Genomic DNA, 17348 nt, shown 5'->3' with positions numbered 1-17348 from the left:
AAATTACAGTCTCCGGTACATACCGGATTAACTTAATTTGAACGAAAATATCTTAAATGTATATATTTTGTAACCATGGTGATACTAACCCTAACCTTTAGTCAGTATTTTATGCATATTGTACACTAAATGCATGCGGACATGCAAAAATATGCATATTTTTGCCGTGCGCTACAATTGATAATCACTTTCAGGCATGCGCAGAAGACCGCTCCAAGTCTGCAATGAGTTACATTGATAAATGTGTACTTGTACTAACACAATAAAACAACCTGAAGATTTTAATAAACCACTGTTGTTGTTGTTGTTTTTTGTGACATCTGACTACTTTCTGAATGTAGATCTGCGTAAACAAATAATCAATATAGTCAGTAAAGTTAAATACATTTAACGAGGATGCTCTACATTTGAAGTAAATACCTAACGATAAAAAAAATTAAGTGACAGCTGGGCAATGAATATCCTTAAAATAAATGTTTTTATACAAAATTCTCTTTTTATTGTTATATACTTATCTTTTGGAAATAGTAATCTAAAGCTCCAACGAAAGGTTGCATTTCGTTTCATGTCCGAATTAGCGCTAAAGACAGATATACAATAATTCCCCCTTAACGCTCCCTGTTTTATTACAAAATACACTTAATGTTAACAAAATTTCTATTTTTATTTGATACAGTTGAAAACTTCCTCTTAAGTTTGTTAGTATTTATGCACTTATCAATGTACGATACACATAAAATAATCTAATGTCTAAAACTTCCGGGTGTAAATCCAAAATCTTTTCATGAAGGCGAATGTAAAAACTGGTTGTGTATAAAATGAAATATTGAATGAAATTTAAATGGATCATAATTGTTCAACTGATACAGGTAAAGTAAGATCTTTTTCATTCTTAAACAGTGAAAGGAGTATATGGATCTAACAAAGACACGGTATGTAAAACATTATAAAAGTAATCCCTGCGATATATATATTTTACATACCGTATATATATATATATATATGTTCAGTGTACTAGTATGTGTAAAGATAGGATAAAGAAAGCAGATCATGTCAGAGAATTATGGGTTGTGATATATTCTTTCCTCTATACTCTCATACCCCACCTCTCTTCTCATTAGTTGTGCACCTCTTTCAAAGTGGACAAAACAATTTTAACAATAATGGCATACTGCAATATGATAGTGACGTTTCAGATTATTACAATATTTAAAGACGAGTTTCGTATAATATCTTTGTACATGTACCTGCTAAACTTGTCTCTGTATCCAACTTGACATCCAAGTTTTCCACGGAAATTGATCAGAAGCTCACTACCGAGTCATCTGGATAGTTTGTCTTTTCCTTACTCGGATCAAGTCGTTATAGTGGAACAGAATCTAGGGCTCGTATTCACTAACGTTTAAGCCTGAAAATTAGCCTGCTGGCGGCAAAAGATTCTGCGACTGCTCATCCGTGCACTCTGATCATGGTCTGCCCTGTTCGCTGTTCAGTCAGTAAATTTTCAGTGAACACTCCTTCAAATAATAAATGGTATTGCCCAAATTGAATGAGGACCAGTCCATTTTAGAAATTTAGCAGGCTAAGGGTGAAAAAGCTTAATACTATATTTGCTATGTCATTCTTACGTAAGCACAGAGAGTATGAATATTCATTCCGCTCAGCAAAATTTCATTAGCATAGATGTATTATAAAGTTGTGACAACTTGAAAATGTGGCATTCATAAGTTTAAGATTCAAACTTTAAACCTTGATGACCGGATACGAGCCTAGGTTCACTGGTCGCCGTTTCATAACTGATACCATAAAATCGGAATTACTTACCCCCTTCCCCACCCACACACACGACTGACAAATACTATGAACATACATAAAAATCAGTAAAATATCTGAGTCAGCAAGAGTATCACAATGGCCGTGTCTGCAGTCAAGTAGTAACATAGCCGCATGGAGCCTTTGATAGTGTTTCCTGATGCAGAACAAACACTAACACCCTGTATATTTGTGCAACCTACGCCCACCATAATACTTGCGATCATCTTAAACTGTTTTATTAATAAACATGTATGACACTCTTTTTTCTTTTTTTAAAAAAAGATATGCGTTCAATTATACATTTCGCTTATCAGTAAATATAGACAAAACGACAATCTGTGAAGGTGAACTTATGAATTTAGGAATGTCTTACACATCTTGTGTAACCCAGTACAACTTGATAAGTCGGAAAGAGGTGTACATTCGATTAACTTACTATCTATATTTTTAGCGGTTTAAATAACTGGGTCGTTTTAAACAAATATCATATTTGTTTTACGTATACTACCCTATAGGCATTGTTACTATTGTAATTTGATATCAGTAAGCTAACAATACTTATATTCGCTTTGATATAATTTTGACACGCGTTATGGTTAGCATTTCCGGAACAAAAGAGCATGCACATATTAAAAGCTAAAGCAAATTTTCTACAGACTCTGCGATGCTATCAAGTTTACCCTTGACAACAATAAGTTTTTCCCCAAAATATTTCCCAATGAAGATTTTATTCCCCAAATTGTTATGAAATGGGAAAATCCCGCGGGAGAGAACAAAACGGGGAACCGTTTTTCATCATTCTTAGGTATTGTTTTCATGATATCACATACCAAAAAAAAAAAACTCGATCATTTATCATGTTTCATCTACGTCCTTATTTAATCGATATAATTATTAGATTTTCAATACAAACTTAAATTTTCCTTTTGAATTTTGCGATTATTGTTTACTTCATATGTTGTTTAAAAAGTACAATGAGCTTTTCCTCAATTCTATAATATATACTTTGCACTGTTTAATGATTGAGAATATATCTAAATTTGTTAAACTTGTATATTCAGAAAAAAACGTTTTGCTATATTAAATACAGTATTTTGATATGTAAAATTGCAATGCGCCATTGTTATAATACCATGTGGTGATAAGGCTAACTGTGTAATAACATGTCATCTATATCCAGGACAAACTATCTTTATGCAATACCACAGCACCAGAAATAGAGGGACCAGTGATAAATGCTGTATTGAATGGAAGATTTATGTGTTAAAACTCACCGGAATTACTTTGTATCCTCAGCAAAATCTTACTTCAGTACAGTCATGTTAAATGTTTCTTACATCTATCACACAATATTCAATGTTTTAAATAATAGTTACCACATTTTATATCATTGACTCTGTACCAGTCGCAAGTAACTGCCAACTTCCCCTCAAGAATCAGATGTTGAGGACGAATGATTTCAGACACAATATCTTTTATCAAACTATCACGGAGAACATATGTACGCCCCGCCCGAGGATGGAACTCACGATCCCGCGATCCGTAGATCTGCCCTTTCCCTATGAGCTAAGCGGGCGGGCATGAAACATTAGCAAAACCAACTAATTCGTACGTGTTTCCATTAACCCTTAGCCTGCTAAATTTCTAAAATGGACTGGTCCATCATTCAATTTGGGCAATACCATTTAATATTCGAAGGGGTGTTCACTGAAAATTTACTGACTGAATAGCGAACAGTGCAGACCATGATCAGACTGCACGGATGTGCAGGCTGATCTTGGTCTGCACTGGTCGCATAGGCAGAATCACTTGCCACCAGCAGGCTAAGGGTTAAATATAATCTGTCAGTAGCTAAGTTTCAAAGCCTTCTTTAGAAATATAACGATAATTTGTGATATCTAAAAGTTTTCTTCTTTCTATGTTGTACGAGCTGGAGTTCAGTACCTTTAATATTTTCATAAGCAGAACAATGTAAAAGAAAGGAGGGATACGGAAGAAGTAGGCGGGGGTAAGAAAGTTAGAAGGGGTGAAAAAGGGAGTATACATCACTAACATACAAGACAACATACAGCATATAAAACAGTACAGAAAAAAATCAAGTTGAAAATAAGAAATAAGGACACTGTGCCTGGTAACGGTCAGTAACCTTTTTAAAAAAGGGTACATCAGTTGAGATTTAAACGCGTTAGAGGCATGCAAACCTCGAAATTAACCAGAATTCAACCTGTCGGGTTAAACTGAAAAGGAATACAACTAACATAGAACACAACTGTACTACACAAACAGTTAATGTGTATAGAAAGCAGAGATCACCGCATTTGAAAGGTGAAGTTTCTGTTTTTAATCATTAATGGCAAGGAAACTATGTGCTTAAACGCGTTTTAGGCACAGCAACCTCACACTTTACTTAAATTCAACCTGGTCGGTTAGACAGCTTATCTTATTTCTGAAGTATAAAAAGGAACACAAATTGCAAATAACATTTGAGCAAAAATGTACTGTACAATTAACTAGCTTATTGTAGGTCACTGCCTTTGAACGGTTATTTTTCTCAAAAAGGAGATGGAGCGGTTAATAGCCTTCAGGACATGACACCCTAAATTCACAAAATAAAATTCCCCATGGAGATAATATCTTACGCTTGTGTTTTATGAAATAAAAACAGTTGTTATTTAAATAGGTACAATCCAAGGCATTAATTAGTACACCAATGTGCTCAATAACTTATTTTGGATGATAGCACTATGAAGTGTCAAGACAAAAACAAATTGCTTCCATTATTATGTAGGATTAAGGAGAAAATCATCAAAATTTGATTATAAAATGTATGTCTGAAATAGAAAATCAGAAGAAAATTGGTAAAAACCCATGCAAAATGTTCACTTTGATCGTCATCCAAAGCGTCTAATTGCAATACATTAAATTTTGTTTAATATGGGTATTTTCAACTTCACAAAAAATATATCGCATAAAAGGCGACTTTCACAACATGCAACTGTAAACAAATCGTGAGATGAATTTATCTGAGCGATTCGCAACATAACTTCCGACTTCTTTCCGTATTCTTAAACATTATGTAAATATTAAATGAACATAACAGGTTAGTTTCACTTTCATTAAGCTGTTTTTATATAAATTAAGCGAAATTTGTAGACGCTTCTTAATTTTCACCTGCTATGCATACATTAAGTATAGAAACATAATATTGACAAGTGTTTAGAATTTCAAAAATTATTTACCTGCTACTTGTATGTTTCATATAAAATCTATGGCGCGTAACAACGCTTGTGCAATTGGATAAAAATTAATAGACAGCTAATTTAAAAGTGATCGGTAACATTAAACACTGTACGATATAACGAAATTGCACAAATCAGCCACCATTCATGTCTGTTTTAATATCTTTAAGGTGGCATGTATCACTTTATTAAATGTTATTCGCTGAAGTCTTCAGAAGTTTAGATCTTTGTTATTATTTTGAGATTGTATATAATCCTGTATATTTTTTGGATTTCGTAAACTTTGTGACTAGATTAATAGTGTATGTAAGCGAATTATAGACTGTTCTCAAATCCATCATTATGTATATGGGCTTGAACTTCGGCGTTTTACGTTTTTGACCCGGGACCTAACTATGCTAGTATAATTATGATTTGCTAGCAGTTTCTTGTAATAATTAGAGTAAAATAGTAACTATGCGAACTCGATAACAGAAGACTGTCAGAAAAAAATTATGTTAATGAGTAAGACATTTCATGCCATTAGAGTATTTGCTGAGTATTTCATATTTATATATATTAACGTACGAAGTGTCATCTAAGATTAAAATACTTTATAACTGAATATTAAAGCGATATGAGTTACCTCATTCTCTCCCTATGGCATTTCTTTCAGTACGTGTTGAGAAGTAATGGCAACAGTTATGGCATCCCCCCGTCGACCATCGTTACCAGCGGGAAATCTTCAAGCTCAGAGTAATGTTACACACGTTAGGATTGGTCATGAAAGCCACCAATCAAATCATCAGTCACAAGATACTGCACCGCCTCTGCCTTCAAGACCAATACGTAGGCAGGCCATTGAAACAAAGTGTGAGTATTCAGCTTGGTTTATATGTGTTACTGTAATCTTTGTGTTCTTTTCTAGACTTTGTCTTCGTGGGCCGCTCGTTTGAAAACTAGAGGGAATTTCGTGCCCCGTTACTACCTGTCGAGTGCAAGTTTTGGTCAGTTCCATAGAGAAGTTGCATGTTAGTCTCAAAGGCTCTCTGAACTGACAGCAGAAAGTGCTGGCCAAAAAATATGGCGCGAAATCAATACAACATTACCAACTTTTAGTAACATCGATCTATTGGAAAATCGATAAATTTGCCTATATAAACAAAGAAGGAAAAAAATACTTAAACTTAAATAGAAAAAGTTCTATTTGAAAATCAAAAATTCGATACCCCACAAATTAAAGTTTAATTTATTCCGGATATTATGAATATTTTTTTTTAAAAATATTTTAATATTTGGTTGGTCCTTTTTGACTTTAAATAGACCCACCTCAGTTCATATAGACTCTGTAGGAAACGGGTAAAAAAAACTGACTTTTTCAAATATAACAGATAAAATGAGATATTTTCCGCAAAAAATCAAAAATTCGATACCCCTAAAAATGTAGAAAAATTATTCAATTTTCGTTATTTGTAATTTGTTTTAAATTTTATAATGATTTGTTTGGTCCTTTTTGCATTTTAGTGTGTACAGTGAACATTTCTTAAAAAATTCCGGCTTTTTCCGCCGTTATCCGTAAGTACTCGGAAGCTGTTACGGAAAATATTGTCGTCTGCTAGTCTGACTTTGTCGGTACAAATTGTTATAGCTCAAAGCCTATGAATTGTAGGCAACTTCACATTGACAAAAAAAAAAAAACAAGAAAAAAAAAATGAAAAGACTGTAATAAGACAAATTAAAACAAATTAATTGTTGAACTCAGAAACGCCGAAACCTAGATCCGCTGTCGTTTAAAATAACGCTATGGAGGATTTAGTGTTCAATTCGCATTCAATATACTAATGCTTTTAATTTTCATCGCAAAATATACTTAAAGCAACTAATTCTCATGTGTTTCCGTAAATTATAGTCTGTCAGTAATTGAGTTTCAAAGCATTCTTAAGAAATATAGCGATGATTAATTTATTAATTTCCAGATACCTATATTATTTTTTGCCGAACGATCTGGAGACTTTTTTTATTGCCGTGGCGGTCCGGGTCCGATCTCCGACGCGGTCATCTTTTTTTCTTCATATGGGATTTTTAATAATTTTTAAACAAAAAAAAAATAATTTTCTATTATTCATAATATGACCAAACTTTAATTTGAAAGAGAGCCTTGATGAACTGATAATTCTGCTTCTTTCCGAACCTCCTTTGTATATATTATTCAGTATTCTTAAATTAATGCATGTTTTTTTGGTACATTCTTTAATCATTCGTTTTAAAAACGCGATATCTGTTATTTGTTTTAGTCTCAAGATTGCACACACATTAAGCATAAAATGATTTAATTGTAACAAATATCTTAAAATTACCCTTTGACTTTTATTGTGTATTACAATATTGCCTAGGGGTAAACAATATCCGGTCAGTGTTGTTTCAAGGCGGGTCATAAAAGTTACCCCACTTACAATAAGTGATAGGTATTTTTATGGTTTTATGGTTTTTGCGTTGTAATTTATGTCTTTCACTTTCTTCTGTCTTTATATAGTCTTTTCCCTTTCTTTCAGGAAACTTGTTTTTACGATTTTTACCCTTATTTCATGAATCGTATGACAGTAGGAAGAATCAGTAAAAATTTAGAATTCACATCGTTAACAGAGTTGTTCCGTAAATATTTACTGAGTAAAGATCCTGGCCCAAATTTCACGAAAAATCTTAAGTTATTACTTAGTTAAGTCCGCTATTCTAAAATTGAGATATTGATGAAGTTATTGTTATTTAATGTTGTTTTTTTTTCCTGTAACAATATATTTATAGTTAAAGTATACTATGGAAGTAGTATTTGTCAGCAGTACTTATTCACTTATTCAACTCACGCAAATATGATATTTCTATTTAGGCACGATATAAGAAACTTGATCCTTACCATGCTAAATTACAATAATGAACTTGTCTATCTTTCAATTTGGACAGTACTATTAATTATGAAAAGGGGTGCATACCAAAAAGTTACTGGCTGAATGGCAGACAGTGCAGATCATGATCAGTCTGCACGGATGTGCAGGCTGATCATGACCTACACTGATTGCAAAGGAAGAACCAATCGTGTCCAGCATGGTAAGGGTTAAGTATTTCCTTTTAAAAGTATAAGTCTTATTTCATACTTCTTTTTCTTTAAAGCGACCGGCCTCCAGATCGTTCGACAACAAAAATACCTTTTAGATATCTTGAAAAAAAAGCTATATTTCTTATGAAGGCTTCAAAACTTAAATACTGACAAATTTCATGTTATGGAAATACATGAGAATTTGCTGTTTTTACTACCTTTTACGGTGAAAATCGAAAAACGTTAGTGATTTAGAATTTTGAAAATATTTCAGAATCACTAAAGAAAAAGCTCATATTCTAATGTTCATAATATGTGAAAGAAAGCGCGTATAAATATTTTGGATAACATATTCATATTCTTGAATATTTATTTTATTTACAGACAGTTTCTTGTGTGTAAATATCTCTTTTCTGTACATAGATATACGTTAGCATGATGTTTCATGTATTAAAAAGGAAGTAAATCTATGTGTTCGATGTATAAAATGTAACGATTTCTAAATATTTTAGATAACATATTCATATTCTTAAATATTACTTTGATTTGACAATTAATAAAGTATTATGTAGATTTTCGACTTGTTCCGATTTTCACTTTTATAATTATCAAAACTTCATTCAATTCAAGTATATCGTTTAGCAAACCGCCCGCCTGTAAATGCATCAGATAATGACCAAAGATGTTAATTATCGATTTTTCCCCCGTGTTACAACAACAACAACAATTAGTACGGAAATCAACGAATCCGTCCGGTAGCGATGATATTGGATTATTGGTTTATTGATTTTTATGATAGGTAGATCTGTCCCGCTTTATCGGTTTCGAGATGTTACTAAAAGTTGGTAATGACTGATCAAATTTTAAAAAAAGCTTTGAACGTCGCCAAAAGGCAGAAAAATCACGTCTGTAACAAACAGAGCAAAAACCGAAGAAAGGAATATCAACAATTAAACTCTCTTACAAAAAGAGCTCTAAGTACTAGGACATCCTTCATCTCAGTTTGCTGTACTTGCTTGTAATGAAACGGTCGATTTTCATACATATTCCGTCTGTTTTCCGTTTATAGGATATGATTTTATTGGTAGAAACCGTTCTTTGATAGTTTTTATTTTACTCTGTAGTGAAATAATCACAAAATTCATTCGAAGTTGCAGCTATATTTTTTCGATTGCATTGCTTTTGTTTACAGCGTTTATCGACAGAAACACAGCCAAGGCGTACTCAGATCCGAGCACACACCGTCATGTCGAGAGGTCACAAAGCGAATCATCTCAACATCATTACCAACAGCAGCAACACAGCGCTCACGCCGGAAGTTTTCACAGTCATGGGCAGACAACTGCACAGTCCGCAGTTCATCAACGTCAAAGACAACCAAAAACAAGTACAGTGTTGCTATAATATGTAGACAGCTTACGAGTACTTGCTTACTGCATTGAGTAGCGTCTAAAACGTTCTTGCATAAAATCATGTATTCCCATTTCATGATGGACCTTCGCCGTTAGCGTTTAGTTTGTCCGCGCTTCTCCGTGAAACCATTTGTCGGACTTAAGTGTGATTGATATGAAGTCAAGTCTAGGTGTGCATGTCGTCGGCATATCCCGCTCGGATTACTTCTTGCATTTATGGTCATTTTGAATAATTTGTCCGGACTTTTTCTCTTATATGATCATTGCTTGGATTTGACACGTACTGTCGTGACAGTTGAATACACTTCATAGAAATAATCAGTACTAAGCCTAGATGTGAATATGATTGAACGGTTTTTCACCGAGTTATGGTCGTTTGATTAATATACATATATTCTATGTAACTTAGTTTGCGCGTTTTGCTCGAATAATGTTTGGAAGTTATGGCCCCTCTAAGGTCATTCTAATAAAATATGTCCAGACTGCTTCTCTTATATCATTGCTGGGATTTGAGTGAAACGTCATTAGATTGATTAGCAGCCAGTCTAGTAAGGCATATATCTTATGGATGTTACGGTTAAAATAAATATTTATTTCCATGTTCTATTTCATAGGAAGAAACCTGCCTTATGAAGAATAAATAGTATGCAGAAACAAATTTTTTTTATTTATACTAGTATATAGTCTATTTCCAAGCATGACTGATAAAAAAATTACATTTCTTTCGCTTTGATTTTGAAATTTTATATATGTGTGGGAGTGCTTGTCAACTTTCTCGTTAAAGTCCTTTAAGTATTACTAAGATATGGTAATTGATTTATTGCACTTTCTTCTGCAGACGATGTACCCCCGCCTCCACCTTCATCACGTCCTCCGACAAGGCCTCCACCTCAATACGGTAATCTTTACTAATCATATCAATATAATGGTATTTAACCCTTATCATGCTGGACACGATTGATTCTGTCTGTGCGAACAGTGCAGATCATGATCAGCCTGCACATCCGTGCAGTCTGATCATGACCTGCATTGTTTGCCATTCAGTCAGTATCTTTGGTAAGCACCCCTTTTAACAGCTAATGGTACTGTCCAAATTGAAAGATGGACAAGTCATTATACAAATTTAGCAAGTCAAGGGTTAAATAAATCTGAGTGTAGAAAATATCCTTGTCGAGTGAGTTTACCGGATATGAGTTTTAACAACAGTGAAATAAGGGTTGTTGGTCAATATCCGGTCATAACTTCGGGCACAACATAAAAAATATAATGCACATAATTTGTTTATCGATTCTCATATAGTTTACATTAAGAATAACAAAATTGCATTATAGAAGCAGTAACATTATTTCAATATTGTAGAAACCGCCCCGCCGCCTCCGCCGGTGTCCCGTCCCCCAGCAAGAAAGCAACAGAGCCAAACAAATCAAAGTAAGTACCGTAATTATTTAAAATACATGTAAATGCCTGTTTTGGTTGGTAAGTATATTTCGGTGTATTAACTAATGTTCAAATATTTCTGTAAAACTACACTGTATTCTGATGAAACTTTTGTCTTTATTGGGTCGTTTCATTCGTACCCTAAGAAAATAAGCATAACTTCTTCGATAAGCTAGCTAAAATGTATTTTCAAAATATTTTTCGTCTTTCATATCAAACAAAGAATTTTTAGTAGGTATGTTGGAAGCAGTGTGAATATGGACAAATAGGTTAGGCACATGCGATGGCAAATATTTTAAGCTTTAAGAAACAATACATGTCGGAACTTTTACATAAATAGTACGAAAACGGAGTCTCTCACATGACGTAGTAATCGTCTCATTATTCCACTTAGACCTGTATTAAACTTTTTTTATTTGCTCTGTTTAGGTGCTCCTGCTCAACCTTTGCCACCAGCACATACAACAAAAAGACAGCTGAATACACAAGGTAACACATCAACAGTTATTTTGTTGTTTGTTATTGTGTGTGTATGGGGTGGGGGTGGAATTGAAAATTTTTTAAAGAATCTGTTCCGGTGTTTTAATATTGCATGTGTTTCTTTGAACAGAGGACATGATTACAACAAATATATAATCAGTGCTTAAAATAGATATAACTTCAGAATAAACGACTTGCCCGACTTGCCCAACAGCTACAAATTCGTGTGGGGGTCTATGTGGCAATGTGCTTAAGGTCGCCGACTTCAAATCACTTGCCCCTCACCGATTTGGGTTCGAGCCTCACTCAGGGCATGAGAAAGCCATCCTGCTGGCTTACGGAAGGTCGGTGGTACTACCCAGGTGCCCGCGCGTGATGAAATAATGCGCAGATATGCACATGTGGTCTTTCTCCAGCAGGAACTGGTCTCCTGCGAGAGAGTTGTAGCCGCCACCTCAGTACGGTTCACATTGTACGACCGCCATATTTGTGTACTGTTTGAGAAATAAAACACCTATTTGGTAAGCGTTGATCGATTTGTGCATTTTTTTTCAGAGGTCCCTCCCGCGCTGCCACCAGCACGACCTCCAAAGACGTCCCATAGTTCAAATTCATCTATAGGTAAAATTTTGATGCTCCGAGAGACTTTAAGTATACGAAAACTAAATATAAATTAATGTAGCACAAAATTGTCACATACTGTACATATTCTTCACACGGTCTTGTTTGTTCTATGGAGTAAGTAGTAAAAACGTATCTAAGTTAGTGGGTATTCATTATGTATATTTTAAACTTCCTTCTCTTGGAGTTAGAATGTTTCATTAAACAGTACCATAATATCATTCAGAGTCCGTACATACGGGAGTTCCTGGTAGACCACCAAAAAGCCAGTTACACTCGGCCCATTCTGTCGAGGGTAAGTATATTATCACATATTAATACCTACAAAAAAATCGATCATATTTTAATTCTTTTTCATAAAAGACCGGATTGTAAGAAAGTGTATCTTATTCGACGGACATTTAATTCTCTAAGGTTGAGATAGATATACTATCATGTGTGAAATGAATGAAGCCACTTGCATCCCGGGCTTCAAGATGTTTTTATTCGAAGGCAAAAGTTAATGAAGACTCGCCTATTTTGAATAAACTTCTGTCTGGTATTTTTTTTTACTGATGGCTTACTTAGATTTTCTTTCTTTCAGAACATCCCCATCTTAAACATTCAAAGTCAGGAGTGCAATCACCTGTAGCAACAGATGGTAACTTTCAAATATAATATTCAGCTAATCTCTTTTATTTTCCTGGAAATACTGCAAATCTGTTACGCTTATTAACAACATACACTACTGAATGACTTGCCGGTCAATAGTCAAAACTATTGCCCGAGGTCCGAAGGATGGAGCGCCTTGACTATTGACCAGAAAGATATTCCATAAGTGTTTTATTACATGACATCAGAAAATAATTTTCAGGGTTTTGTTTTTAAAATTTTGACTAATTAGCCCAGTAAACATGTGTTGAATACATACAGGACGGCGATTTATATATAAGGCCTTAAAAATATTGTTTGTTACATGTCAAAACAAAATAGGGTAGGTATGTAGGACATTTTTTGTGGGGGTGGGGGACATTTTTTTACAATGAAGAAAGAGCAACACTAAGCGAAAAGTATGAAAAATAGCGAAAATATCGGAAACAAAAATTCCAACGCCATAAAAACATTTAGGGTCGCGGCAAATTTTTAGGGTAGGTCGGGATAATAATAATAATAATAATAATAATAATAATATACCGGAAACAAACAATTTTTAGGCCTAAGGAGTCATGTAATAACATCTATATAACAACCTTTTCATATATTTTCGAGAATAAGATGTGTTTATTAAAAGAAATAACAATGAATTAGTTTACAACCACGTTCAATTAAATTATTCACTTACGAAATAAAATCTGAGAGCTTTGTAATCCTTTGAAAGAAAGTTTTATACGTTGATAACAGTAAAACGTTTTAACAATTTTGTTAAATATGCAACAGTACAAAAAATGTTTAAATGGCGCAAATATGATTTCTTTTTCTAGACTTTGAGAGCCGGTTTCGCTTCCATAATCCCTCGGATTTTCCAGAGCCCGAAACAACAGATGTGTCTACGAAAAAATCGTACTTTAGCCAGTCAGTTTCTGTGAAGAAAAAATCTCGAAGTAAAGTATTTTCCTAAAATTCAGGCGGCTTATAGTCAGGTGACGCTTAGAAAGCAGGCGAAAAAAATACTGTCCCTATGTTTTGTTCAAAGGAAGATAACTTCTGAGGATTTTTAAATGTTTATATTCATGCCCTTTGCTTTTCAGAACATAAGATTATCACAGCTAAGTTGAAATTTACTCGGATGATAAAAGCCAAAAAAATAGAAGTTAAGAAAAATGTTTTTAAAAACTTAAGAAAAAAGGTTATCTAATTGGTAGCCAGACTGTAAATCACTGTAGAATTTGCGGTTATAAAAATTGTATCAGTAAGCATGAAAAGTGCCTCCTTAGTTAACCTTAACCCTGCTAAATTTCTAAAATGGACTGGTCCATCGTCCATTTTGGGCAGTACCGCTTGTAAAAATCAAATGGGTGTTTACTGAAAATTTACTGACTGAATAGCGAACAGTGCAGACCATGATCAGCCTGCACGATCTTGGTCTGCACTGGTCGCAAAGGCAGGATCAGTTGCCACCGGCAGGCTAAAAGTTGATATGAGCTGATCGAAGATGTGTTTGTTTTGATTCGAGCAGTTCTATACATGCATTAATTGGAAACATGATTTTGTGATCATTCTGAAGTTGATTATTATATTTCTAAATTATTGGCATTTAAAACTGTAATGTGACACGACAGTTTATGAATGATAACACGATCCGAACAAGCAGTAGTGCAAGCTAGCTTCTTTATTCATTTTAAGTAATTCATACTTTATTTTTTATATATTTCAGAAGCTCAAGATGACTAGCTGGGATCTTTATGATATTATTCAGCAAATGATATAATTATACGATATTGCATAATATATTCTTTGGCAAAAGTGTGTTAAACTTTTATGAAACTGGAAAGAGAAAGTGTTAATGCGTATATGAAAAACTCTATTATGAATCAACAATGTTGCTGGTAGTGTATAGTCTATATAATAAATGAGGCGCATTATTTTCTTAACAGAAATAGATTTTAAATGCAATGAAAATGCAGGGTGATAACTCTGCAGAATTAGTTTTGTTATAATTTCTTATATTGCAATTATTAACAACTTGAGTTCAAGGGGGGAGGGGGTACAGGAAATTAGCGCATGAACAAAATCAAATACGACCAGAAAATAAGCGCATGAAAAAAATCAAGTTTGCCAGGAAATTAGCGCATGAAAAATATCAAGTTTGCCAGGAAATTAGCGCATGAAAAAAATCAAGTTTGCCAGGAAATTAGCGCATGAAAAATATTAAGTTTGCCAGGAAATTAGCGCATGAAAAAAATCAAGTTTGCCTGGAAATTAGCGCATGAAAAATATCAAGTTTGCCAGGAAATTAGCGCATGAAAAAAATCAAGTTTGCCAGGAAATTAGTGCTTGAAAAAAAATCAAGTTTGCCAGGAAATTAAGTTTGCCAGGAAATTAGCGCATGAAAAATATCAAGTATGCAGCTTCGTTTAATATTTCGACTGAAATCATCGCAGTGTACATGCAATATAGTTTGAGGAAAATTAGACAATTCTATTGATGTAATTCATATCTACAAGTTGGACGTGTTGACAGAATTTAACACTTACATATAGTAATGTTGTATTGTTTTCCATACAAGATGGTGAATTTGTCTTAACATTGGAACATGGTGTAAGATATACGTGGAATGATCGAGTGTATAATCGAATTAAGTACTGGTTTGACAATCAACCTTAAAAAATACAAGAAGTAAAAGTATATACATTGTTCAAACTTATAACCGTAAAGTGAACGTTGTTATTGACCATATTAAGTCATGCAGATTTTAGTGATATATGTACTTATTTAGAATGTAAAAATGGATGTCCTGGGGTGCTGTGCTCACGTGCACAAGTTAATGAAATGTTTATATTATATTATGTAGAACACTAGGACCCATAGTCGTTTTAACACCACGTATATTCAGTTCTCTTTATTTATTTTTCTTTAACACTTGTGTCAGGTCAGTCTTTGAAACTTTTATGAAGTAGTAACACTTGTAAACCTAAAATACATTGTGTTTAAGAAAAAATGGGCAACCAGGAAGAAAATAAAATTTTGTGGCCTTAATATAGATAAATGCATTCCCTGGACCGGTATTCGTCTGAAACTTAAGGCTTTAAAATGCTTTTTTTCAGCTGCATCGTCAATTATGCATTATATAAGACTACGCGGAAAATGCTGACTCAGCAGTGTGAATATTACCGATGAAATTATTTGCTACTCTTAAGTAAATTCGGGTCACCAGCTGCGATGATATTCCAAATTTGAAAATTACGTACATGTAAGAATGATATTTTTCTAAATAAAACAAATCTGATGGCCTGCATTGGCAACTATATTTGCCGAAATTACATACAAGGTTTAATATGAAGATTTTCAAGGTAATCACTAAATAAATGAAAACTTTTTGTTGTGAACTTATTAATTCGAATACTTTTAAGAACATACAAAATGTACGGTTTGAATGGGCTTCAATATAGGGAATCTTATTTCAATGTTTTCGTATGTGCATACAAGAGGTTAAGGCCCGTATTAATCAAATCATTTAAGTCTGAAATGTCAATTCGCTATGTAATTGTTGCCTTAGCGTAGGTTATTATTAGGTTATTTAACATTGTTCTGTGCAATACGGAGATATATTTGGACGAGTACCCAGCTGAGAAAACCATATTGGACGAGCCGCTAGGCGAGTTCAATATGGTTTTCTCAGCTGGGTACGAGTCCAAATATATCTCGTATTGTACAGTACAGTGTTAAATAACCTTTTTATTCTATATCTATTTTATCTTACTATAATAATAGTTTAAATTAAAAATGTTTCACTGAATATTGTATTCCTGCCTTTTCTAGTTTTTCCCAGCTTGGTATGAGTGCAAATATATATTATACAGAACAATGTTAGACCTTAAATAACCTTTTTATTCTATATTTGTTTCACTTCATACGTAATATACGTAATTCATTGAATGTTGTTTTTTCTGCGTATCATCATTAAAAAAAGTATATGGTGCAACCTCCCTACAACAGCCATTTGGCGGTTTGGGTGGTAATAATACTTGGCTGAGATATTATGCCCACAAACATTGTCAGCAAGTTTGGTGAAGATCGGATGAAAACTGTTCGACTAAAAAGAGCGGACAAGGCTAAATTTCCAGTTTTTCGAGTAATTCAAGGACTATAATCAAAGAGTGTCTGGTACAATTTGGCTGGTTATCGAAACTGGCTGAGATGTAATGTCCACAAACATTGTCAGCAAGTTTGGTGAAGATCCGACGAAAACTGAATTAGCAGTCATGTTTTGGATGCTGACCGCCCGTCCGCTGCCATTCATAATCTTCTCCATTTTGTTTCTTAACCGTTAAACAAAAACTGATAAAATTCAGACAGTCAGGGCTGATACCAATTTCTAGGTTTCGTCCGGAACGGCTTCTGTTAGCGACTTTTCAAATATTCCAACATCTGATGATCCTATTTACTGTGTTTTTAAGTTTTTGATTATTAACGAACGTTTTAATATCTAAATCAGGTAGCATTGTTATCCCTTTAATCGTTTTTGTGTGTTGTAAACAAAAAAAACTCAAATTAAATTCAAGACGCATAATCAAACTCTGTACATAGAGCGCCTACTTCATCCGATTTACATTCGGAACATTTTCACGCGTTTCG

General features: G+C 33.9%; 1 protein-coding gene across 2 annotated transcripts; it reads left to right on the top strand.

The window, feature by feature from the left end:
- The first annotated feature begins 698 nt into the window (after positions 1 to 698).
- Positions 699 to 15698, top strand: LOC123551319 (uncharacterized). 2 transcript variants are annotated; one of them, XM_045340183.2, is made up of 11 exons: positions 699 to 932; positions 5710 to 5906; positions 9317 to 9511; positions 10375 to 10434; positions 10896 to 10964; positions 11403 to 11462; positions 12009 to 12074; positions 12301 to 12369; positions 12658 to 12714; positions 13535 to 13654; positions 14428 to 15698. In XM_045340183.2, exons 2-11 carry the CDS (start codon positions 5726 to 5728, stop codon positions 14442 to 14444), a joined length of 894 nt encoding a protein of 297 aa, XP_045196118.2. In that variant the 5' UTR covers positions 699 to 932; positions 5710 to 5725; the 3' UTR covers positions 14445 to 15698. The 2 variants fall into 2 exon arrangements, with proteins under 2 accessions (XP_045196118.2, XP_045196110.2); XM_045340175.2 differs by having other exon boundaries at positions 701 to 869.
- Positions 15699 to 17348: the final 1650 nt, after the last annotated feature.

This window comes from Mercenaria mercenaria, chromosome 15 (genome assembly GCF_021730395.1).
Source record: "Mercenaria mercenaria strain notata chromosome 15, MADL_Memer_1, whole genome shotgun sequence".
Classification (NCBI taxonomy): Eukaryota; Metazoa; Mollusca; class Bivalvia; order Venerida; family Veneridae; genus Mercenaria; species Mercenaria mercenaria.
This window is presented reverse-complemented; position numbering and strand designations above follow the sequence as displayed.

What these genes read in the sequence shown, in the direction of transcription:
- LOC123551319 (XM_045340183.2), top strand. Translation starts at nt 5,726, where the DNA reads ATGGCAACAGTTATGGCATCCCCCCGTCGACCATCGTTACCAGCGGGA. An exon ending in TCAAAGACAACCAAAAACAA is followed by an intron (nt 9,512 to 10,374) that starts GTACAGTGTTGC and finishes TTTCTTCTGCAG; the next exon opens with ACGATGTACCCCCGCCTCCA. An exon ending in AAGACAGCTGAATACACAAG is followed by an intron (nt 11,463 to 12,008) that starts GTAACACATCAA and finishes ATTTTTTTTCAG; the next exon opens with AGGTCCCTCCCGCGCTGCCA.